We start from the raw sequence: 26,998 nt of genomic DNA on the forward strand, positions 1-26,998 counted from the left end.
ACTACAAATTTGATAACAAATTACTACAAATTCGATGGTTTCAAATAACACAAACATACTGTCTCACAGCTTTTGTGGGTCAGGAGTCTGGGTGCAGGTAGCTACGTCCTCTCTGAGTCTCTCACCTGGCTGAAATATAGGTTTTGGCTGGAGCAATGATCTTATCTGCGACTCAGGGTCCTCGTTTTGGTTTCCTGGTTTTAGAGTTGTCAGTGTCTTGAGGTTGTAGGACTAAGGTCCCTGCTTCCTTGCTGGTTGTCAGCTTAGAGCCATTCTTAGCTCATAGAGGTGGCCTACCATTCCTTTGCCATCTGGCCTCTCCACAGCATGGCAGTTCACTTCTTCAAGGCCACCAGCCAAATCTCTAGCTTTGAGTCTCTGACTTCAGGGAAGTTGAGGCACCTCTTTTTACCTGATGAGGTCAACCTACCTAGGATAGTCTTCTTTTATATTAACTCAGATTCAACTGGCTAGACACTTGATTATATCTGCCAAATCTTCCAACCTTTGTCAGGTAACATAATTTAATCAGTAGTGAGATGCCATCCTACAGGGTGTGAACACAGGGGTAGGGCAGGAATCCTGGGAGCCATCTTAGAATTCTGTCTACCACAGCCTCTTAACTTTGCTTAGGGTGTCACTTCTTGTGAGAAGTTTTATATTTTTATTAAATCAGTCTTATCAATTATTATGACTATTATTAAGACTACAGATATTATGATTTCTGCCAGTAGTGTTCAACTTAGACATCCACCCTGCCCCAAATTTTTAAAATATACTATATTTTCTCTTAGGTAAATATATTTTAAGTCAGCTTTTGTTGTTATTTGTGTGTATGAAGGATAAAACATTGAGTATTTATCATATAATCACTATACAGTGTGAAAAATAGCTAATCATACTGGATATGATGATATTCTGCAGTTTCATATTTTTAATTGCATTTTTATTACAAAAGCAATATTTTAGAAAATTTCAGATAAGCCAAAAAAGGAAATTTTTAAAGCCATCAGTAGCTCCCACCAGAGCAGAAGCAAGAAGAACTATAGTCCTGTAGCCTATGGAATGAAAACAACATTCACAGAAAGATGGACAAAATGAAAAGGCAGAGGACTACGTCCCAGATGAAGGAACAAGATAAAACCTCAGAAAAACAACTAAATGAAGTGGAGATAGGCACCTTTCCAGAAAAAGAATTCAGAATAATGATAGTGAAGATGATCCAGGAGCTTCGAAAAAGAATGGAGGCAAAGATCGAGAAGATGCAAGAAATGTTTAACAAAGACCTAGAAGAATTAAAGAACAAGCAAACAAGAGATGAACAACACAATGACTGAAATGAAAAATACACTAGAAGGAATCAGTAGCAGAATAACTGAGGCAAAAGAACGGATAAGTGACCTGGAGGACAGAATGGAGGAAATCTCTGCAGTGGAACAGAAGAAAAAAGAATGAAAAGAAATGAAGACAGCCTAAGAGACCTCTGGGACAACATTAAATGCACCAACATTCGCATTATAGGGGTCCCAGAAGGAGAAGAGAGAAAGAAAGGACCAGAGAAAATATTTGAAGAGAATATAGTCAAAAACTTCCCTAACATGGGAAAGGAAATAGCCACCCAAGTCCAGGAGGCGCAGAAAGTCCCAGGCAGGATAAACCAAAGGAGAAACATGCCGAGACACATAGTAATCAAATTGACAAAAATTAAAGACAAAAATTATTAAAAAGCAGCCAGGGAAAAATGACATAACATACAAGGGAACTCCAGCAGAAACCCTGCAAGCCAGAAAGAAGTGGAACAATATATTTAAAGTTATGAAAGGGAAGAACCTACAACAATACTACTCTTGCTGGGTATCTAGCAAGGATCTCATTCAGATTTGACAGAGAAATCAAAAGCTTTACAAACAAGCAAAGCTAAGAGAATTCAACACCACCAAACCATCTCTAAAACACATGCTAAAAGAACTTCACTAAGTGGGAAACACAGGAGAAGAAAAGGACCTACAAAAGCAAACCCAAAACAATTGAGAAAATGGTAATAGGAACCTACATATCAATAATTACCTTAAATGTGGATGGATTAAATGATCCAACCAAAAGACACAGGCTGGCTGAATGGATATAAAAACAAGACCCATATATATGCTGTCTACAAGAGACCCACTTCAGACCTAGGGACACATACAGACTGAAAGTGAAGGGATAGAAAAAGATATTCCATGCAAATGGAAATCAAAAGAAAGCTGGAGTAGCAATACTCATATCAGATAAAACAGACTTTAAAATAAAGAATGTTACAAGAGACAAAGAAAGACACTACATAGTGATCAAGGGATCAATCCAAGAAGAAGATATAACAATTATAAATATATATGCACCCAACATAGGAGCACCTCAATACATAAGGCAACTGCTAACAGCTATAAAAGAGGAAATTGACAGTAACACAATAATAGTGGGGGACTTTAACACCTTACTTACACCAATGGACAGATCATGCCGACAGAAAATTAATAAGGGAACACAAGCTTTAAATGATACAATAGACCAGATAGATTTAATTGATATTTATAGGAAATTCCATCTGAAAACAGCAGATTACAGTTTCTTTCCAAGTGCACATGGAACATTCTTGAAATCATTTCAGGCATCTTTTCTGACCACAATGCTATGAGATTAGAAATAAATTACAGGAAAAAAACGTAAAAAATACAAACACATGGAGGCTAAACAATATGCTACTAAATAACCAAGAGATCACTGAAGAAATCAAAGAGGAAATAAAAAAATACCTAGAGACAAATGACAATGAAAACACAATGATCCAAAACCTATGGGATGGAGCAAAAGCAGTTCTAACAGGGAAGTTTATAGCAATACAATCCTACCTCAAGAAACAAGAAAAATCTCAATTAAACAATCTAACCTTACTCCTAAAGGAATTAGAGAAAGAAGAACAAACAAAACCCAAAGTTAGTAGAAGGAAAGAAATAAAGATAAGAGCAGAAATAAATGAAATAGAAACACAGAAAACAGTAGCAAACATCAATAAATCTTAAAAGCTGGTTCTTAAAGAAGATAAACAAAGTTGATAAATGTTTAGCCAGACTCATCAAGAAAAAGAGGGAGAGGGCTCAAATCAATAAAATTAGAAATGAAAAAGAAGAGGTGATAACGGACACCACAGAAATACACAGCATCATAAGAGACTACTACAAGCAACTCTATGCCAATAAAATGGACAACCTGGAAGAAATGGACAAATTCTTAGAAAGTTATAACCTTCCAAGACTGAACCAGAAAGAAACAGAAAATATGAACGAACCAATCACAAGAAATGAAATTGAAACTGTGATTTAAAATCTTCCAACAGGGGCTTCCCTGGTGATGCAATGATTAAGAATATGCCTGCCAATGCAGGGAACACAGGTTTGAGCCCTGGTCTGGGAGGATCCCACATGCCGCGGAGCAACTAGGCCTGTGCTGCACCACTACTCCTGAGCCTGCGCTCTAGAGCTTGTGAGCCACAACTACTGAGCCCATGCACCACAACTACGGACACCTGTGTGCCTAGAGCCCATGCTCCACAACTGGAGAAGCCACTGCAATGAGAAGCCTGTGCAACACAACTAGAGAAAGCCCAAGCATAGCAGCAAAGACCCAGCGCAGCCAAAAATAAACAAGTAAATTTATCCAAAAAAAAAAAAATACCAGCAAACGGAATCCAACAACATATTAAAAGGATCATATACCATGATCAAGTGGGATTTATCCCAGGATGCAAGGATTCTTCAATATACGCAAACCAATCAGTGTGATACACCATCTTAACAAATTGAAGAATAAAAACCATATGATCATCTCAACAGATGCAGAAAAAGCTTTTGACAAAATTCAACACCCGTTTATGATAAAATCTCTCTAGAAAGTGGGCATAGAGGGAACCTACCTCAACATAATAAAGGCCATATACTACAAACCCACAGCAAACATCATTCTCAATGGTGAAAAACTGAAACCATTTCCTCTAAGATCAGGAACAAGACAAGGATGTCCTCTCTCGCCTCTGTCATTCAACATAGTTTTGGAAGTCTTAGCTTCGGCAATCCGAGAAGAAAAAGAAATAAATCCAAATTGGGAAAGAAGAAGTAAAACTGTCACTGTTTGCAGATGACATGATACTATACATAGAGAATCCTAAAGATGCCACCAGAAAACTACTAGAGCTAATCAATGATTTGGTAAAGTTGCAGGATACAAAATTAATGCACAGACATCTCATGCATTCCTATACACTAACAACGAAAGAAAGATCAGAAAGAGAAATTAAGTAAGCAGTCCCATTCACCATTGCAACAAAAAGAATAAAATACGTAAGAATAAACCTACTTAAGGAGGTAAAAGACCTGTACTCACAAAACTATAAGACACTGTTGAAAGAAATTAAAGATGTCACAAACAGATGGAGAGATATACCATGTTCTTGGATTGGAAGAATCAACATTGTGAAAATGACTATACTACCCAAAGCAATCTACAGATTCAATGCAATCCCTATCAAATTACCAATGTCATTTTTTACAGAAGTAGAACAAAAAATCTTAAAATTTGTTTGGAGACACAAAAGACCCTGAGTAGCCAAAGTAATCTTGAGGGAAAATGGAGCTGGAGGAATCAGGCTCCCTGACTTCAGACTATACTACAAAGCTACAGTAATCAAGATGGTATGGTACTGGCAGAAAAACAGAAATATAGATCAATGGAACAGGATTGAAAGCCCAGAGATAAACCCACACACCTAAGGTCAACTAATCTATGACAAAAGAGGCAAGGGTATACAATGGAGAAAAGACAGTCTCTTCAATAAGTGATGCTGAGAAAACTGGACAGCTACATGTAAAAGAATGAAATTAGAACACTCCCTAACACCATACACAAAAGTAAACTAAAAATGGATTATTAAAGACCTAAATGTAAGAGCAGACACTATACAACTCTTAGGAAAACATAGGAAGAACACACTGTGACATAAATCACAGCCAGATCTGTTTTCATCCACCTCCTAGGGAAATGGAAATCAAAACAAAAATAAACAAATGGGACCTAGTGAAACTGAAAAGCTTTTGCACAGCAAAGGAAACTATAAACAAGATGAAAAGACAACCCTCAGAATGGGAGAAAATATTTGCAAATGAACCAATGGACAAAGAATTAATCTCTGAAATATGTAAACAGCTCATGCAACTCAATATCAAAAAAACAACCCAATCAAAAAATGGGTAGAAGACCTAAATAGACATTTCTCCAAAGAAGACATACAGATGGCCAAGAGGCACATGAAAAGTTGCTCAACGTCTGTAATTATTAGAGATATGCATATTAAAACTACAGTGAGGTATCACCTCACACCGGTTAGAATGGGCATCATCAGAAAATTACAAACAATAAATGCTGGAGAGGGTGTGGAGAAAGGGGAACCCTCTTGCACTGTTGCTGGGAATGTAAATTGATACAGCCACTATGGAGAACAGTATGGAGGTTCCCTAAATGAAAAATCCAATTACCATGTGATCCAGCAATCCCACTACTGGGCATATACCCATAGAAAACCATAATTCAAAAAGAGTCATGTACCCCATTGTTCATTGCAGCACTATTTACAATAGCCAGTACATGGAAGCAACCTAAATGTCCATTGACAGATGAATAGATAAAGAAGATGTGGTATATATATGCAATGGAATATTATTCAGCCATAAGGAATGAAATTGGGTCATTTGTAGAGACGTGGATGGACCTAGAGACTGTCATTCAGAGTGAAGTAAGTCAGAAAGAGAAAAACAAATATCGTATATTAACACATATGTGGAATCTAGAAAAATGGTACAGATGAACCAGTTTGCAAGGTAGAAATAGAGACACAAATGAAGAGAACAAATGTGTGGACACCAAGGAGGGAAAGCGGGGGGTGGAGGTGGTGGTGTGATGAATTGGGAGATTGGGATTGACATGTTACACTAATATGTATAAAATAGATAAATAATAAGAACCTGCTGTATAGCACAGGGAACTCCACTTCTCTGTACAGTAGAAACTAACACAACATTGTAAAACAACTATACCCCAATTAAAAAAAAAAAAAAAAAACTCCCACCAAACTGATTGGACCTCTGTTAACATTTTAGCACATTTCTTTTGAGTCTTTTTCCTGTAAACATTAATATATATGTTTTTTAAACAAAATAGCATTACAGTGTGCTTTGACTTTTATAACCCTTTTTCTTAAGACTTCATCATGATTGCCTTTCCTTTCTCTCATTTTTCTAATGGTTATGCCATATTGCATTGTAATGATTGCCAAAATTTATGTAACTAACCAACCATTAGTTTAGTTTGTCAACAGTCATCTGCTGTGGCAAACAGTGCTGCAGTGAACATCACTGTAGGTAAACCCCTCTGTCCATTTTTGAGATTAGTATTTTTCAAGATTATCTGATTATAGACCCCTGTTTTTGAGAAGCATCTTACAGAAGTAATGTTTCACAAAATATATGGCGGGAAGCACTGCATTAGTTTTTGTATCTTTGTTGGGTTTTAAATTTTGTATTTGTAGCATCTAAGATTGCTAATACCAGCCCTCTCCCACCCCTGTCCCTGAATATACACGCTCCTGCCCAGTGAATACTTCTCTCTGTGGCCCCTCGTGCAGGGAAGATACTGAGTGACTGAGAATTAAATGCTATCTGGTCTGAACTGTAATTGATGAGATACCTGTTCATGAGCCATGGAGTGTTACATACACCACCTCTACGAGGTGCTGACTTTGCCTCTGAACACTTCTCTACCACAGATAAATCCAGAGCTCCTGGTCTCTTGTCTGTAATGGTTTTAAAACAAGTATATGTACACAAACACACAAGCATGTGCTCTCTGTCTCTGTCTCTCTCTCTCTCTTTGTCTCTAAATGCTGGAGTTAGTAATGATAGGGGCTAGTTCTCCCCAGAACTTAACCCTGAGACATTATTTTCACTGAAATGAAAGTTAGTTAAGCTTTCAAGATTTTTTGACAAAAGAATTGACTAGGAGATATTTCTATTTAAAATGTTTCTGCTGGGAAATAACCCCTTACCCTTATGCAGTTGAACTAAACACATCTGATGACACCATTTCTTGTTTTAAAACCTTGTAACTTATAAATTTGGTCCATGGACTAAGCATCATCAAAACCCAGGTGTGTATTAGAAATGCAGAGTCTCAAGCCCCTCTTTAAAGCTTCAATTAAAATCTTCATTTAACAATATCCCCATGTGATTTATATGTGTATTAAACATTTTTAAACTCCTTTAAAAGATTACTGAGAGTTTTTTAATAATAAACCTTTTAGTTTAGAATGGTTTTAGGTTTACAGAAAGTTATAAAGATATTATTGAAAGTTCCAGTATGCTCCCTTGCCCAGTTTCCCTTGTCTTAACATCTTACATTAGTCTTAAGATACGTTTGTCATAAGTAATGAACCCATATTGATACTTCATTATTAACCAAAATCCATATTTTATTGGAATTTCCTTAGTTTTTACCATAGGTCTTTTTCTGTCCCGGGACCCAATCCAGGAAATCACGTAACACTTAGTCATCATTTTGGTGCCTCTAGATTTGACAGTTTCATAGCGTTTCCATTTTTTTGGATGACCTTAAGAGTTCCGAGGGGCATTATTTAGGGATTTTGTAGAATGTCCCTCAATTTGGGTGTGTCTACACAGCGCTTTTATGATGCAGTTTGTGAATCTGATGTACATGGTGGCATCATTTAGTAGTTTCCAAGAACAAGGATTTGGGGATCAAGCCTCTTGAGTCTGATTCCCATCTTCACTGCCTGCAAGCTGTGTGACCCTGGGCAAGTTATATAATTTCTCTGGGCCACAATAAAAAGGATCAGTAATAGATCTATTTCATGGAGTGGTTAAGAGATAAGAGAAGATAAATCATGAAAAGGCACTTAGAGCATGGCGCAGAATAAATTCTTTGTATTAGCTGCGAGTATTGTCATGATCATTGTTGTCAAAATAAGAAATAGGCTTGTTTGTTGAGGAACTCATGGTCCAATGTGGGAGACAGACATGGAAACATAGTATCTTTTTAAGTGCTGTAGGATTAAGGTCAGTGTTCTCCTTCCATATTGCTTTGATTTTCAGTCAGTCAGTTTTGGAGGTGGATTTGCACTGGTCAAGGTTTGGGGCTTGGAGATACTGGACAAATTCCTGGAATGCTGGAAATGTGGGGAATTTAGAATAAAAGGTTTTGTGTCAAGGATATGTGGATGATACAGTTGAAAGAAACTCAGCTGAGTGTGCTGTTTACAAGCAGGTGAAAGTTGGAATGTTGGAAATGTTGGGGGATTAGTTCATAGGAAAATGTTTGATTGAGGATATGCGGATGATATAGTTGAAAGAAGTTTATCTGAGTATCCTGTGCTGTTCACCCTTGTGTTTGGCCCTTTGGAGAGCACATTGAAACGTTTTGTTTCAATGTTTGTTGAAATGTTTTGTTCCATAGTCTCACGCACACTTCTTCCAGATATCAAATAAATGTAAATTATAGGCTGTGAGCAGGTTACTGGATATTTGAAGAGGGGAATTGGAAGAGAAGAGAAAGATTAAATAAGAGAGAAATAAAGTAGTCAACGTAGTACCTGATGTAGTACCTACCTTGAGACAAAGGAAAGATTACAGACTTTGTATATTTTCTCTACGAGCTGGAAAGCAAGAATTCTTTTGCCACTTTGAGGCATTCATGGAACTAACTAGAATCTACTTTATGAGACATAATAAAAGTCTTGATCATTTGGATAGATTTTGTTTATCAGTATAATAATAAACCTTCTCATCCCCAATTAAAAGAATTTTTTTAGAGTCTAAAAGTATGGCTCTTAGGAGCTATGTTTTCTTTTTATTTATTTTATTATTATTATTATTTTTGCGGTACGCGGGCCTCTCACTGTTGTGGTCTCTCCCGTTGCGGAGCACAGGCTCCGGACGCGCAGGCTCAGCGGCCATGGCTCACGGGCCCAGCCACTCCGCGGCATGTGGGATCTTCCCGGACCGGGGCACGAACCCGTGTCCCCTGCATCGGCAGGCAGACTCTCAACCACTGCGCCACCAGGGAAGCCCAGTAGCTATGTTTTCTGAATCACATTGTAACTTTACTGATCTATTTATTTCTCATAGCTTTCCACAAAATTATTAAAGAGTGAGTTACTCCAGGTCTTTTTAAATTTCTCTCTTGCAGTTCTACTTATTGAGCACGTTTGTCCTATAGTAACAGCTCAGCCATCTGGCCTTATACTAATTACACAGTTGCACGATGACTAGTTCCCTAATGATGGCTATGGGAAATTCCTAACATATAGCCTTCATGTTCATATATGTTGTATAGCATTCTAATTATTCTTAAAATGCTATCACATCATCAGTAAATTTCTTTAGCTACTCAAGGATTGATCAACATAGCACTATTGACATTTTGGGCTGGATGACTCTTTCTTATGGGGAGCTGTTTAAGATGTTTAGAAGCATCCTTGGCCTTTGCCCACTGCATGCCAGTAGCACTTCTCCCCCAGATGTAACAGTCGAATTGTGTACAAGCATTGCCAAATGTTCGCTGGGGGACAAATTCACCCCTTGCTGAGAATCACTGAGCTAACCTCTTGTATACAAGTAACTGCTAAGGACATATAACACAGTGGATACTTGTACTGACTCTGGAGTCATGAAAACCCAAATTCAAATTCTAACTCTACCCACTCTGTGTACTGTTTTACCTTTCTCAGTTGCCAAGTGGAACAGTGATAGTTTCTAGTATCTACAATAGCATTATTTTGAAGATAAAAACAAAATATATATAGATACAGTTATATATATATATATATATATATATATATATATATATATAGTTGTTTATATAAAGAACCTAGCACAGTGCACACAATCAAAGGCAATGGTCCTGGCCAGGTGGTCAAGGATTATCAAAGTAAGCTAGAGGAAGTGTCAAAAAGGAAGGGAAAAAAAATAATAAAAAGTTAAAAAAAAAATAAAGGGCCTAGCAAGGTTCTTGATGAAAAGGAGATACTCAATAAATGTTAACTCCCTACCCTGCAACTTTCCCTGGATGCTAAGGATATTATTCATATGCCTATTCATACATTTACTCATTATTCGTTCCTCATTCATTTACTCATTACTCATTATTTAAACTACAAAACATGTACTCATTGAAATCGAGCAGGGGATATTGACCATGTGAAATAATAAGGAATAATACATATTAACTTTTTTGGCTACATTTAGAAACAGTATAGCATGAAGACTGATAGTGCTGGCTGTAGATTTTAATATAACTGGTTATAAGACTGATCTGTATCACTTTTGTGAGATGGGGAAAATTACTTAGTTTTGATTTCTTTATTTCTGAAATGAAGGTATTAATAATATCTACCTCAGAGGGTTGTTATAGTGATTAAATGACACAAATGCCTGACACAGAGTAGCATTCAGTAGTACATGGAAATGATACAGTGGTACCAGAGTGGTATGGATGAGAGCCAGTACAGTTACAGAGGTCTTCAGTGAGGAACTGGCATTTGAACCAAGGCTTTAAAGATGTGCAAGACTGATGTAAGTAGAAAGGAAGAGAATGGACATCCTGAGCAAAGGCACAGGTAAGAATGGAGAACTTCAGAATGTCTGGGACACAATAAGTGTGTCTGTTTTTGAAGCTGAAATGTCATACAGGGAAATAATCTGTATTTTTTAGGCAGAGAATATAATGAAACTTACACAACTGCAGAACTGGAAAGGATCTTGAAGTCATTGAGTCCGGATTATTTATTCTTCTAATAAGAAAACAGAGGCCTAGAAAGAGCAAGTGATTTGCTGAAAAGCCACTTAGTCTTTGGAAGAGTTAGTTCTAGAACCCAGAATCACCATGTTGCCTCTTAGCCTTTCCTTGTCCTTAAAAAATATAGACAAAAACTATTAAAAAGGATATGCAAATATTCTTTATTTTATAAATTAACTTGCCAAAAGCTATACTTTATTCAGTAGCTAGACTTAGCCTGAATACAGGCAACTAGCAATCCAAAGAAGCACATATAACAAGACAGACAAGACCCCTCCTCTCTTAGAACTTCTATCGGAGAAAATTAACACAAATAAATTAATTTTTAAATAAAAAATATTAAATAGGGAAAAGTGCTATGCAGAAAATTATAATGGGGTGATATGATATAGAATGAACAGAAGACTACTTTGAATTGGACGGTTGAGCAAGGCTTCTCTAAGGGGGACATTAGAGCCTAGATCTGAATGACGTGATCTTTGAATGCAGGGGTAGAAGCCTTCCAGTCAGAGGGAGCAACTAGTAAAGAGGTCCTCAGACCGAAATGAGCTTGGCAGTATTCAAAGTAAAGAAAGAAAGGCCAGTGAGGCTGGATTTAGTGCAAAGAAGGAGCGGCAAGGAAGTTAGGTCAGTCTAGGCCGGATCGTTTTGAGTTACGTACACCAGGATAAGAAGTTCAGATTTTATTCTAAGTGAACCGTGGAGCCACTGGAAAGTTTTGTGCCGGGAGTGGTCTGATCTGCTTTATGTTTTAGAAGATCACTCTAGCTACTGTTTTAATGATGGTGGCTTGGATTAAGGTAATGGAGGTGAAGAGAAGTTTAGATATTTGGGATGTATTTTGGATGAATAATAGACAGCTATTGGTGATGCTCTGAATGCGGGGGCGGGGGTGGCATAGGGAACAAAACATAAATCAAGGAGAATCTTCAATTTCTGGTGTTAATAGCTAGGTAGATATTTCGGTACCATTTACAGAGATGAGAAAGATCAGAGAAAGAGTAATTGGGGGGGGGTGATTTGGAGGAAGAGAGGGAGCAGTCTACATTTACCATACCAAATTTAAGATGTCCATTGTTTATTTATTCCACAAGTATTTATTGAGTATCTATCAAGTCCTTCTCTGGGCTTTAGGAATATCAGATTAACAAAAGGCAAAATTCCCTGCCCTTTTGGAGTTTATATTCTAATGGATGATTCAAAAAATTAAAAATGAGGTATATGATGTATAGATGGTGGTAAGTGCTGGGGTAGGATATGTAACAAACAGTGTGGTTAGATTTGGGAAGGCTTCATTGACAAAGGGGATACCTCCAAGTCTCCTTGAAGTTGTAAGGGGGTGAGCCATGCAGATATCTGCTGGAAGAGGCTCGTGGACATCCAACTGGAAATGTCAAGTAGAGAGTTGGATGTCTGAGTCTAAATTCTAATTAGAGGTTAGAGTTGAAGGAATAGGTTTGGGGGTCTTGTGCACAGAGATGATATTTCAAAGGTGGGGGGGGCAGATGACATCACCAAGAAAGTATGTAGGTAGTGAAGGGAAGGAGCTCCTGCAGCCATCCAGTATCTGAGGACTGAGGAGAAGAGGAGACAGCAGGAGAAACTAAGAAGTAGCAGCACTGAAGCAGGAGGAAAAACAGTACACGTGGTATCAGAGAAACCGAAAGAGACATTTGAAAGGAGAGGACATTGGATATTGCTAAGAATTCAAAAAAGATACGAACAGATGCAGTCACTGGATCTGGTAACATGGAGCTAGCTCATTGACAACTTGACAAGAGCAGTGTCCGTGGAGAGATACAGAAAGCCATGAGACTAGTTGAGAGACTGTGAAAGTAAAAGAGGGGAGAGTTGTTAAAGAGTGAAGTGCTTGAGAAGGGCATGCAGATCACAGTGAAGGGTTTGGTGTTTGAAACTTCATCCATAGTAGTATGAGGGAGGGCAGAGAGTTTGGGTACAGATGCCGACACGTTGGTAGTATTTGACAATGGGGACAGAAGGGAGTTCCTCTCTGATTGCTTCTACTTTTCTCAATGATGTAAGTCCATTAACTCAGAGTATTGGAGGAGGTTGGAGGCCAGGTTTAAAATGGGAGGAGATGGTGTGAAATAGCTGTTTAAGTAAATGCCTGACATACTCAACCTGTAAGAGTTTCCTCTCAGGGAATGACCCAGTGTGATTTTTATCCCTCAGCCAAGAGGTTAGAGTCCTATCAGGAAGCTGCCTCTGAAGATGAAGATTCTGCTTACACTCCTAGTGGCTCCCTCAGCAATATGGCGAAATCAAGGGCCCCCAGCTGCAGGATGGTTCGCAATGGACCTTTAGGAAATATATCCTCAAATCATCTTACTGGGAGCTGTTTTGCTCTAGGAAGTGGAGAAGGAGCCAGTGAAGTGCCTCATTCCAGACAGGCTGCTTTCAGTAGCCCCATTGTAAGTGTGAATGCATGATGTGAATCTTGTCTGTCCACGGTAAATAATGAAAGAACATCCTCATAATTATAATAGAGCCAAACGCTGTTGTCTTTTCTACCTGAGAGGAGACTGCATAAGTGCAGCTCAGTGTGACTGCCACACACACACAATGTCCTAATTTTGGAGATAATTCAGTGTTGAGAGATAATATTTCATTTCAGAAAAAACATGTTTCTGGTCAGGGTTGGATAGCCTGGAGAAAGTAGCCTTGGTTTAAGGATCATGGCTCACTTTCAGAAGCAGCAAAACTACCACAAAGGTATCTATAGACAGGTAAGTATGTCTAACTGATAGGGAAATTCAAAAGCCTTTTGGTATCCTCCAAGGCCTTTTTATTCTTTGCAGTCTTCCCCCAGATCCACCAAATCTGTGCCCTCTTCCCCATTCCTAGTCCTGAGAAGGTCATTTTCTAATATTTCTATATCAGAGCTCAACAGGGTATGTTCTCGAGTCCTGAGGAGAAAACATAGAAGAGGGACCACGTGGAAGATGGGAAAGAGGAAAAATACTCGTGTGAAAGAATTAGAAATCAAACGTTTTGCTGTACTTAAAATTCTATAAAATTTCAACTGCCTTCTCTGCCCTCCACATTTCATTAACTTTTGTGTTAATCAAGATGAGAATTCCCCAGCCATAGGACTGGTAAGCAGTTGGGGACCTCTGAAATAAGTTACATAACAAGAAAGAAACAGCTTTGGGGAAACTTTGTGTTTCTCCATTGAATTTATATAGAATTTCATAGTAGAGATATGATCTGAATAGACCCCAGGGATCTCATTCGTCCTGGAAAGGCCCTGAGGGGAATATGGCTCTTTTCTAAGTTCCACCAAATGTACAATTCAGCAACTAGGAAGATCATTTCACTGCAATTCATCCTGTGCATTTCTGTGGCTCTAAGGATATCATACCTGTTATAGTCTGTCATTGCCATATGTCAAGCTATTCCAAACATCTGGACTTAATTTTTCTCCAACTTCTGAAAAAAAAAAGGGGGGGGAAGAATGCACACCACCTCTTCTCTGTACTCATTTTCAGCCTGTATCAGAAATAGGTATCTATTTTCTTCTATTTTATCAATTTTGCCCATTCCTCTGCTGATCTTTTATTTCCCACCCACCTGAAGTTAACCACATAGTGACGCATGTTTGGTTGGAAGTCAAGAGTATTAGCAACCAGGTGGGACTGTGCCATGGCCTCCCTCTTGGTTTCCTGATCCAGCCTCACTCTCTTTCTGGAACAAAGGATTGTTTCCTAGGTTAAAGTCATTATGGTTTTTGTACCATTTCCCATCTAAAACTTATTCTCCCCTCACCGCCTACCTCTGTCTACCAGATCTGATGAAATACTTCCTTCTTTTTTTTTTTTTTTTTTTTTTTTTTTTTTTTTTTTTTTTTTGCGGTACGCAGGCCTCTCACCGCCGTGGCCTCTCCCGTTGCGGACCACAGGCTCCGGGCGTGCAGGCTCAGCGGCCATGGCTCACGGCTCACGGGCCCAGCCGCTCCGCGGCATGTGGGATCCTCCCGGACCGGGGCACGAACCCGTGTGCCCCACATTGGCAGGCGGACTCTCAACCACTGCGCCATCAGGGAAGCCCAAATACTTCCTTCTTTAAATATCATTTCTCCTGAAGATTTCTCAGACTGTCTTTTCTCAGCTTCTAAGTTCTGTTTACACAGTCCCTCCTGCGCTTCAGTCCCTTAGTCCTCATGACATTGGCCTTATTTCTGCCTCTCACATAGAACTTGCTCCTTGTGAGCAAGGACTTAATCATCTTGAGTCCCCAGCATCTAAGGTCAGTGCCTTGCATGTCCACTCTCAATAAGGTATCGTGAAGGTGGTTATATGAAATTGCTCAACAAGCTCAGTCTTCCCATTCAGTTCATGTTTTCACTTGCCCTGTACTCCAATGCCATGTGTCATGCTGATTATATAGATGCTCTGGGATTGCTGTTCTGTTGTGTGTTTTCAATACTACACCCTTACATATAGGATAAAGAGGTCTTCCTTGAATTATGAGACCATCTGTCACTCTTACTCTAGACAAGCCGATTCTATCCGTCTTGGAGACTAACGATTATTTTGAGAAAGCTATAGATCCTTTGACCTGAAAAATTAGCATCAGTAAAAATTGTGCATAGGATTCTAAAAGTCCATCCATGGAGCCCAGGTTGAGAACACCAGCTTGAGAACACACTGAGAGCTGTGATGTCCAGAAGTGGAAGGGTGGAAGATGGTGCCCTTCATGGGGAAGGGGAAGGCAAGGTGAGAGTCAGCGAGGATCTGAGGGCAGGGTGCTGGCCAAGGTGCGCCGGCTTTGGGAGTTAGAATGTCATTGAGGACCGTGAGTCCTGGGTTCATGTGACCTATTTTAGAAATAGAAACCTTAACTTTGTAAGTCAGTGTTTGTATGCTTCTTTAATCCTCTAGAAGTTTTCATTCAGCAAGCATGCTATTCATTCTACCTGGAGTGTTATCCTCTTAGAACTTTATATGGCCGTTTCCTTTGTTTTTCACTGAGGTCTCAGCTCAGATGTCACCTCCTCAGTAAATTTTACCTACCACGCAATCCAAAGTACATTCCATCTCTCCCACTCTTGTCTCAACCTAGAAGCAATTTACTTATATGTTTAGAGGTTAGGGCCTCCCCTACCTAGAATGTGAGTTCCACATACCCGGGACCCCATCTCTTCTGTGCACCCCTCTTTCCTTGAGGAGTGTCTGACACCATAGGTCAACAATAAATGTTTATAAAAGGAGTGAATTAATTAATGGACTCATGGAAGACAATGGCATAATACTAGACCAGGGATATAAATGAATAAAACATGCCCCCAGCCTTCAGCTTTGTTCTAGGTAGAGGAAGCAGACATATAAGTAAATAAAGATAATCCTGTATTAAAGATGCAGTAATGGTAGTTAATTCAGAGTATAGTGAGGGCACAAAGAAGGGAATGATCAACTCTACAGGGGTGAGAAGGGATCAAGAAAGGCTGCAAAAAAAGAGATAAAACGTAATTTAAGATTAGACTAATGAGTAGGGGGTTACACAGTAGAAAAGGAAGGAAAAGCACTTGGGGCAGACAGTGTGTAGCATGTACAAAGGCTCGGAACCACAGAACTGGGGAGAACGTCGTGTGGAGGAGGAGCTGTCCATGTGCAGTTATTGGCCTTTGTCTTTTTTCTTCAGGTCTGTGGTATTTAGGAATCTGAAGGAGAAGGCATTTGTGTCTATATTTAAGCCAAAGTTGTCCAGATGGAGTGGTGAGTCCCTAAGACTGGAGTGAGGGTGGCAGTGGGAAATGAAATACAACCCTCAGGTACAGGTGGAGCTAGGGGAGGAGTAGGGCACAGTATTAGAGCTTGGTCAACTTGATCTCCCACACAGAGTATCTTTGTCCATTATTAAACGGTGGACATTTTAGATTTTGCATAAATAATTAAAAATGGTCCTAATCACTCTCAATTTTAAAACAAACTTAACATTCAGTATATAGTAAGTCTTCCCAAAAGCTTTGGCAGACACTATGAGATGGCAAAGAGAAGTCTTGGCCAACATTTGCTTGTTTAATTTGGATTTATATAGGGTGACGAAAGAAAGAAAGAAAGGAGAGGGAGGAAGGGAGGGAGAGAGGAAGAAAGAAAGGTGAATGTGAAATCTGCAACCTGATAGGAAAGCATAATATGAATCATGGGGGTAAATCTGAAATTTCAAATAGCCAGATGTTACCTAAAATGAGGACAAAGATGTTGGACTCCCACCATGAAATAGATAAGGCTTAGTTCAGTTATGGGAAGCTGTCCACATTGTGTTCTGTATTCCCTAATTACGAGTACACATTTTCTCTGCATTAAAAAAATGTCTATTTGAGGTCAAGTGGGAGGGGTTTATGTATTTGCTTTCTAAGGAGTAACATCTTTTCAATTTGTTTCTCCACCCCCTTCTTTATGGAATATAAAACCAAGTGTCTGATAGTAATGTACAGCAATAACATTTTATGGCTTATCCACGTACCAGTTACTGAGTTAGGGATCCAAAAATCTACAAGAAATGTTCAGTCATAAAAAATGAAATAATGCCATTTGCAGCAATGTGGATGGACGTAGAGATTATCATACTAAGTGAAGTAAGTCAGAGAAAGACAAATATCATATGATATCACTTATATGTGGAATCTAAAAAAAATGATACAAATGAATTTATTTATGAAACAGAAATTGACTCACAGACAGAAAACAAACTTATGGTTATGGAAGAAGAAAGGGGGGAGGGTTAAATTAGGAGTATGGGATTAACAGATACAAACTACTATACATAAAATATATAAGCAACATTACTGTATAGCACAGGGAACTATATTCAATATCTTATAATAACCTATAATGGAAAAGAATTTGAAAAAGAATAGATATAGATACAACTGAATCACTTTGCTGTACATCTGAAACATTGTAAATAAACTATTCTTCAATTTAAAAAAATGTACAAAAGCCTATAAGACATGGTCCTTCCTTTAGAGGAACTTACACATCCTGTGGGGAGAGTACATATGCATGGAACCATTTAAAGCTGGATGGTTTGGGCCTGGTTCTTGGAGTAATCAGAGTTCAGAGAAGGCAGGATCTGTCCATCATAGAAAAAAAAGAGCAACAGTCAATTTTGTAATAGAAGGTCTCCATGAGGAAGATTTGGATCTTAGGTAAAAACACCTGTGATATAATCTTACAGATAAGAATTGCATGTGATAACACTATACTTTCTCCTCAATTCAGCAACTAAATATCTTAGTCACTAGGGATTAACTTATTTTAGAGACAGCAACTAAAGTGGAAGAACATTCTGTTACTGCAGCTTCATTTTGACATGTATCTTTCCTTAAATCTTCTGGGCTCTTCTTTATATTATTTTAGATGCTTCTAGGGTCTTGTATGGTCTGGAGTTTCTTACATTTTGACAGTACTTTTTATAAACACAGTTTTGCTGACCAGAGCCCCGGCTTTGGTCAGCTCCAGGATCTCTTTTATTCTCATGATCACAGCACAGGTTCTTAAATTCCCCAAATGACATATTCGATTGACTTATGTCTTTGTCACAAAGACGGAAGTTACAAATCTTCATTAACCTTAGAGTAACTTCAAAATGCAGTAGAGTTCTGAAGCCAGTTATTAGCCAATGTGGAGATCATTGGCACAATGAAATCACTATTTGCTTCTAAGGTCCCTAACTCAATCCTAATCATGTTCCAAAGAACAAACGTCCCTAAAAAATAAAATTAGGGAGACCTGCACATACTAGCCTCTTCCTGGAGATTCCTGGTACCCATTAAACGCTCTGAGAAGTGCTACGATAAAGCACTGTTTAAACATTTCTTAAACTTATTTCAGTCTGGAACCCTTTGGGATTTTGCTTAATTTGCATAAACATTCTGAGAAGGATGCCTCTGGAAATATTGCTCCAACCCATGGCGTCTGTCACACTCACTAGATGACAGTATCATCATAGACCTTCATCAATCCTATGCAGCAAGGTTCCTGAGTATTGAGTGAGAAAGAAGTCTCAGATGTTGCCACTCTCTTCTTCTGACTGTGGCAAGGAGGTCCTCAAGGAAAGGATGGTTCTCTGAGTCACTGAGGGCCCAGCACAGGCACTGGCTCAGTGTTACTATGTGTGAGACTCGGGAGGAAATGTGGCCAACTCGTTAATGAACAGCCATCAGATTACAAGTGCTTACGAACTCCATCAAACTGCAACAGGGTTCAAATTTTGCTTACGAACTCCATCAAACTGCAACGGGGTTCAAATTTTGCTTACGAACTCCATCAAACTGCAATGGGGTTCAAATTTTGCTAAGTCAAATATCACGGAGCAAGAGATGCTGTTTTTAGATAGAAATTTAAGAATGCCTTGTGACAGCAGAAAACTGGGACCTTTGAAACCCATTGTTAGCCTGGTAACCTGTCTGAAGGTGAGTGTATCATTCGAGAAGGAAAAGGAGCACTAAATTATTTGGGTTTCTGTTGTGCTGGTCTCATATCACTCATTCTCTCATTTACTTTATACAGCCACCCTGTGAGGTAGGTGTACTTTTTACCATTATTCAGAAGAGGGAAAATGAAGCTAGAGGGTTAAGTAAGCAGCCTTAGGCCCCTAGAGGGTATGCAGTGGGTCTAGGACCTGAACCCAAACCCATGTGATTCCCAGCCTGTGCTCTTTTCTTATTGAGGCTGTGCTAAATCTCACCAAACTCCTAAGCATAAAATGCAAGGCACGGTCACTCTGAATCTAATATCACACATCTCTATATTTTACTCTATTCTTTCCATCACCTCTCCTGGCTTTCCTGCAGTCAGGATTCCTCTAGAATACAGTGGCACTTTTGTGAAAACTTGATTCAGAGGAGATGGCCCCTCTTTTGACTCATCTGAAAAATTTGTAAAGCAGTTGACTACATACTACAGATTTCTAGTATAACATTCTTTCATTAAAACTAGTACTTCTAAATAAGAATGAGAAGTACTGTGTTTAAAAAAATAAAGTATTTTTCCCCAGTAAGCAAACTTCTTAAAGCCAATTTGTAAAAGGAATTGTACAAAAGAGAGGGGCATAGGGCACAGTTGCCAAAAACATTTGATGATCAGAAATCTCTTAGAGGGACCCTTGGATATTAGTGTCTTGTAGCATATTACCAGGAAAATACTGATGAACTCTGTTAGCATGCTTATAGTAATTTTATTTTGGAGGGTTGGTTTTTAATAATAGTAGTGATTTGAGCTGTAAAATATTTTGTTAAAATAACATAGTATGAATATCGCCCTCACTTTTAAAAGAATTGATATTCAGCCGTTGCTGTGGGATGAATATATGCCCAAAGTAGAATCCTAGACACAATAAAATATAGCTCTGCCCTGTGTGTTTCAAAATAAGAAAACTCATTCAGCTAGTTTTTGGTGAAAGGCATTGTTCCTCTCTTACGTACTTTGAGTTAATGGTCAAGGTAGTCTCCATTCATATTATGCATTCTGAATTTTCCGTTTAATTTTTTTTCTCTTTTATTTCCCTATTCTCCCCTCCCATGACACCATGTCCATTAAATCTTTTTTAGAAGAATAAAGTTTACTGTCTCATGCTTCACAGATTCTGGTTAGAAAAGCTCACGTAGTTTTAAAACTCATATTTTTAGGTACTTATTGTAACAACACTTTGTCTTTTTGGATCTTCAGGAAACAGATGTGGTACCAGACACCAGGCTTTTGGACAAGTTTAGTCAGATTACACCTCAGCTTTTTACCCCACTGGATGAGACTATCCCAGATCCACCACTGGAGACTCTGTACATCATAGACTTCTTTATTGCTTTGGCAATTTGCAACACAGTAGTGGTTTCTGCTCCTAACCAACCACAGCAAAAGGTAAGTCTCTAATGCAAACAAGGGTCAACTTCCAGAAGAGAACTTTGGGTTTAAATGTACTTGTTATGTCGTCTTATTATGTGGATCGTAATAAACAATAGTAGCAGGTAATATTTATACATTACTTAATCTGTACTCTGAACTTATGATGTTCTAAGTGATTTACTGGTACTAATATGTTTAATTCTCCCAGCAGCCCCATGAGTTAGGTGCTGTTACTCTACTGTTCCCCATTTTACAGGTGAGCTTAAGTAACTTGCCCAGGGTCACAGGACCAGTTTGTGGGAGAGATAGGATTGAACTCAGGAAGTGTGGCTCAGAGCTAATATACTATTTTGCCTCTAGGAGGATAGCTGATGAGAGCAGTTCTTGGAAAATGTGACTCTGTTCATTTTGCTTTAGTTTGCTTACCAAATTTGAAGCTTTCTGTGAAACTTCTAAAACCTCCAGCATTTGCACTACATCAAGCAAAATATAAAGTATTAAATTCATTATCATGTTTAATGATAATGTCCCTTTTCATGTATCAGTTGGGTAATGTAAACTCAATCGCTCTAAAATCCAATACAGCTATAATATACCAAGGTTCTGCAGTTCCCACACAAGCTGGATTTTTAAAGTGTCTTTGTAGCTTAGAATCCATGGAAAATTCATTTTCAGTTAAAAGAAAAACTTGTTTTAGAGACTGATGATTTACTGCTTGCTGTGCTATCTTCCTTGAATATAACTATCTCCCCTTTTGCATACATCTATTTAAAATTCAATTTGCAGCAGAACCCAATTAAATTTTAATTTTCTGTTAGATCATTTTCTCTTGGCAACTTCAGAGGTGGTTAGTTTTAACATAAAAATGATTTACTTCCCATTAAGCTTTCATTTGATCAGAAACTGTATTTTTATAAGATTTCAACTAGAAATTTGCTCTTTGGAAACTTACATAGTTAGAGAATAAATCACTGGATGTTCTGTTTTTCTCCCCATGTAACACTTTTTCATATACATCTGTTTCCAATATAGACATCTTTTGGCATTTTCTGTTTAAGAAATATAGTTGCCTTATCCCCAAAGAATATAATATTCTGTAGCCTGAAAGAAAATCTCTGTAGGCATATAAGAGCCTAAGCCTCATGATATTTTAAGGTAGTGACAGAAAGGCAGTGAATAAAGAGTTAATCAGAATTTATGTGGAGTACAGAAACGTCACCTGTGGTTGAGTTTCACTTTTCGTTTTTGAGTTGCCCGTAAGTTTGAAAATTGACCAGCATGAGTCCCTCCAACTATCATAAAATTAATACTTATTAGGGGAAAATTCTTTAATGCCTTGGGCATTTCTAAATGAGAAAATTTTAGCATTCAATTAATTGGTCATCCCACTTAGTTATTAAATTCTAAATTTAATCACTGATAAGAGTTAACATGTAGAAGAAATCAGGCTATGAACAAGAAAAAGTTCTATAAAAATAGAAATTTGAATTCCTATTATGATGCTGATAATTCTTCTGTGAGCTACTTTGTTTATTGGCCTACTTTTCTCAAAAGGTCATATTAACAACCTTTTTTAGAACCTGGAAAATAAAAGAAAAAAAATACATTTTGTTAATCTTTTTTTTTTTTTTTTTTTTTTTTTTGTGGTATGCGGGCCTCACTGTTGTGGCCTCTCCCGTTGCGGAGCACAGGCTCCGGACGCGCAGGCTCAGCGGCCATGGCTCACGGGCCCAGCTGCTCCGCGGCATGTGGGATCTTCCCGGACTGGGGCACGAACCCGTGTCCCCTGCATCGGCAGGCGGATTCTCAACCACTGCGCCACCAGGGAAGCCCTGTTAATCTTTTGATTTACTTTCTTCCAGTGTTTTAAATGTGTATTATGATACATTTGTTTTTATACTGTTTTTTATACTATTTTTTTAAACTTTTTCAATATTGCCCATAATCTTTATAAACTTGACCTTTAAATGTTATATAACATTTTAAGATGTTTCTAATTTGCTATTATTAAATACTTGCTTGTAATTTTTAAATTGTTGATAGGATGCATATAATAAAGATTAATTTTTTATAGTTTATTTCATTAGGGAAATTTGCTATACGTATGCCCACTGCTAGCAGTGTAGCATTTTATGTCTTTTGCTATCAGTTTTCTTCCTAAATGGTTTTGAAATTCACAATGCCATCAACATTAGTGCATCTTTTTCATCATGACTATTTTTATTTTTATTAACGTTTCCTGCAGCAGTTGTAAGTATGAAGCAGGCTGCTATGTGAGGGAGTGGTAACTCTTCATGTCTCCTTTTTACCCCCGGTTTGACCTCACAGTTGTTACCAACTGCCTTTGACTGTATTATTGAGACCTTCCCATATTATCTTTCCTAGATTGGACTCTCTTCTCTGCATGGAATGCCCATTAAGTCTTTGGAAGAGATTAAAAGCCTCTTCCAGAGACTGTCTGTCCGAAGATCAAATTCACCATCTCTTGCCAGTGGGAAAGAGCCATCCTCTGGGGTCCCAAATGCCTTTGTGAGCAGACTATCTCTCTTTAGTCGAATGAAACCAGCTTCACCTGTGGAGGAAGAGATCTCCCAGACAAGCAAGAGTCCACAGGGCTCTGGTAACTTAGCTTGTCCCATAGAAACTGAGAAACAAGACAGCAATGTGGATGTCACAGACGGCAAAGTGGAATCCCTCCCTGGACAGCCCTTGGCCTCTAGCCTGTGTTATGAGGCTGAGAGCCCAGATGAAGCGGCCTTAGTATATGCCGCCCGGGCTTACCAGTGCACTCTGCAGTCCCGGACCCCAGAGCAGGTCATGGTGGACTTTGCTGCTTTGGGACCATTAACATTTCAACTCCTACACATCCTGCCCTTCGACTCAGTAAGAAAGAGAATGTCTGTTGTGGTCCGGCACCCCATTTCCAGCCAAGTCGTGGTGTATACAAAGGGTGCTGATTCTGTGATCATGGAGTTGCTCTCAGTGGCTTCCCCAGGTGGGTTCATACAGGACTGAGAGGGAAGTGATAGGAAGGGCTTGGAGATTTAAGGGCCACTCTCAATGGATTTATAAAGGCAAACAAGCAGATCTGTAGGGATCCGTCACACTTGGTGAAGTGTAGGGGAAGCTGCCTAGGATCTGGTGAGAAAGCACCTAAGTTTTGGGGTTACATAGACAGGGTTCAAATCTGGATTCTGACCGTAGCTATGTCTTGATAAAGTTACCTAACTATCCTTTGCCTTCAATAGTTGGGGATTATAGTACCTCCTTTATAGGTTCCTGAGAGGTTTAATGATATACTATATGCAATATATGCCACGCCTCTGACCAGAGCCTAGAAAATGGTAAATGCTCAATAAATGACAGCCAGCATCCTTATAATCATTTTGACAGTCATTATCGATGGTGTGGAATGGTGTTTGTATTAAGTTCTTGGTACTTTTCTCTCCCCAGGGAAAAAGAGAAGACAAGGGAAAGATGTATTCTGAGGGGTCCCTTTTATAAATGCACATTTGGGATTCAGAACTACAAGGCCTTTTGTTTGTTGTGGGTTAAGTTACCATTGTTTTAAAAAATATGTCTGTCATTGGGCAAACTGGTGGGAACACGTGTGTTTTGTTAATTATTTCAGATGGACCAGGTCTGGAAAAACAACAGACGATGTTAAGGGAGAAAACCCAGCAGCACCTGGATGCCTACACCAAGCGAGGCCTGCGCACTCTGTGTGTAGCAAAGAGGGTGAGACTGCTCCCATGTGCCTGTCGGCTGGCTTCCTTCCTTCCTAGCTCCACTATCATTTAATGAAAATGAGCGCATATCAAACCCCGATCCAAGCATCGGGAAAAGTTTTTGGGCCACTGGGCTCTATTTTCATATCGCTTCTTTATTCCTTATATATTGGTTGGTTGGTTGTAGTTTGTTCTCAAAGTATTTTGCCAGAAAGATGCCTGAAAGTTATATTGTCTGAGTTCTCCCATGTTTCAGTATATCTGAGTGCTTTTGTATGGAAACTGCGGTATGGCTGGGAATAAAAATCCCTGGATCCTACTCTCTTTCTCTGAGTACCTTGTAAATATCATTCCTCTATCTTACAGCATTAAATGTGCTTTGAAGAGAATGAGGCTGGAGACTGGCCTTAATTTTCCACTTATAAGTTCTTGATATTTTTTCCTTATGGGCTCATAAGTCTTTATCTGTAAATCCAGGTAAATTTCCTAAATATTATCTCAGTTTTTATTCTCTATTGAGAATAATCCTGGGACATAGTGTATCCTTTCTAAATAAAAATTTAAGTAATAAGAAAGAAGACAGAGCTCCAAGAAGTGATTTGAGGGGTGTTACTACCAGAACCACCCCTGGCGGCATGGAGAAACAGAGATATGAAGCCTTTTAAGAGTGAATTGGTCAAGTTTTTTGTGCCACTTGGCCAGTGGGGTATGGCTTAGGTATTGACCAAGTCAAGCTGCTCAGCTATAATGAGGCTATATGCAAGGCCTTACACCCTGATATTACCCTCCCTCACTGATAAGCCAAGACGTTCCCAGCCCCATCCCTACAGCCATGGCTACAACCGCATCCCCAGCTGCACACCTAGATAGTGTTTCTTCCTTCAGTACAAACTCAGCTAACTCATTGTTTCAGAGTAGAGCAGTGGTAGGAGAAGGTGCAGAAGTCTACTTAGGGTGGAGAAGGAGAGTCTAGTAAGGGCTAGTGCAAGAGAAGTATGTGCTTAATGGGGGAGGGAAGGGAGTCTGTTGTCAAGACATAACAGAGCTATGATGAACATTGAAGGAAAAGAGACAGAACAATCATATCAGCCCACATAGGGGAAATATTGGAGAAGAACCAAGGAGGCTACTCTTGCCAACTCTCTCCCTCTTCTCCATAACTACCTCCCACCCGTTCTGTTGTCTTTTCCCTCCCTGGCTCTGAGCTCCACAGTTAATTTTTGCTGTGTTAGAAGCCAAGAGTATCAATTTTCTCTCCTTCATTCTGGGCTCTGGCTGGTAGAGAAGATTGAGAGATACATGTAGATCAAAGTATCAATGCTTTAATGGCTGTCCAGTAGTTCCCAAACAATCGAGCTCCTGGGAGAACTGAATTGGAGAATATAGCTAGGACCTGAGGCCAACGTAGGCATCTCTCATTTCTTCCCCAAATTCTAGTTCTTGGGAACTGCCTTAGGGAAAGTGGGATCTGGTGTAGACTCTGAGGCACTTAGTCAACCAGCTGCATGGTGAATCAAAAGCCTGCCTCATACACAGTTGTAAGAAGAATGAAGAATTCAAGATGGAAACAGACCTTCTGCCTTTTCAGTGGAATGATCCTTCCCTGATAAAAATGTAGCCCAATAGATATCAGATTCTCCCAAATCAAATTACCTTGTGGGCAAGAATGAGTAGATAAATTGCCTCACCCCCTCTACTGCATGCTGCTTTATAAGAACTGAAAGTAGATTTCTCCCTCTACAAGCAACCTGAAGACAAAGGAAAATATATCATTGGTCCCTTCTCCAGGAATTCCACTTAATTTTTCGTTTGGAAGAGAACTTTCTTGCTTCACCCATTTGGCCTCCTCTTTCTTTTAACCTTTACAGATAACTCACCCTATAAACCAACCATCAAAAGAAATCAAAGGTGCTGCTAGCTATGTAATACCTGAAATTGAGTACTGGACACCACTTTTTCAACTGCACCATTAGAATAACCCTGAATTTAACTTTCAAGTGGCTCCTTTCTCCCAACTGCATACTCCCTGGTTTAATTAAATAGATTAACCTACTTTCATCTTATATGGTGCCTAGAATTTCCCAGAGATTCTGAGCTACAGGGTCTATCCATCCTCAGTGTTACACTGGTCTGATCACAGAGCTCGGGAAGTTTGTGACTGGGTGGTGTGAGGATTTGGATCTGGCCTGAGTGAACCCAGAGAAAGAAATACCATAGGCTCATCGCATGGCCTGCCTCATAGCTTTTTTCCCCCTCGTAGGTCATGAGTGACACTGAATATGCAGAGTGGCTGAGAAATCATTTTTTAGCTGAAACCAGCATTGACAACAGGGAAGAATTACTACTTGAATCTGCCATGAGGTTGGAGAACAAACTAACTTTACTTGGTAGGTATTGTCTGAAGGGGGAATTTTCAAAAACACTTGATGTCTGTAAATTAGTTATTCACCAGTGGCTTTTTTTCACTTTGATCTAATAGATACATGTGGTTCTGCGCACCCTGTCCAG

The 26,998-nt window shown here is 39.0% G+C and overlaps 1 protein-coding gene across 4 annotated transcripts in view; it reads left to right on the plus strand.

The window, feature by feature from the left end:
* Positions 1-26,998, plus strand: part of ATP10D (ATPase phospholipid transporting 10D (putative)) — a 121,930-nt gene that overhangs the window by 64,475 nt on the left and 30,457 nt on the right. For all 4 annotated transcript variants that reach the window (XR_010841049.1, XM_059067258.2, XM_067036044.1 and 1 more), the window contains 5 exons: positions 13,090-13,328; positions 20,589-20,777; positions 23,148-23,757; positions 24,394-24,500; positions 26,751-26,877. Coding sequence is in view for 3 of the 4 variants with exons in the window: in XM_059067258.2 (XP_058923241.1) it covers positions 13,090-13,328; positions 20,589-20,777; positions 23,148-23,757; positions 24,394-24,500; positions 26,751-26,877 (1,272 nt within the window). In the remaining variant the exon portion in view is untranslated. The remainder of the gene's footprint in view (positions 1-13,089; positions 13,329-20,588; positions 20,778-23,147; positions 23,758-24,393; positions 24,501-26,750; positions 26,878-26,998) is intronic.

This window comes from Kogia breviceps, chromosome 6 (assembly GCF_026419965.1).
Source record: "Kogia breviceps isolate mKogBre1 chromosome 6, mKogBre1 haplotype 1, whole genome shotgun sequence".
NCBI classification, from domain to species: domain Eukaryota; kingdom Metazoa; phylum Chordata; class Mammalia; order Artiodactyla; family Physeteridae; genus Kogia; species Kogia breviceps.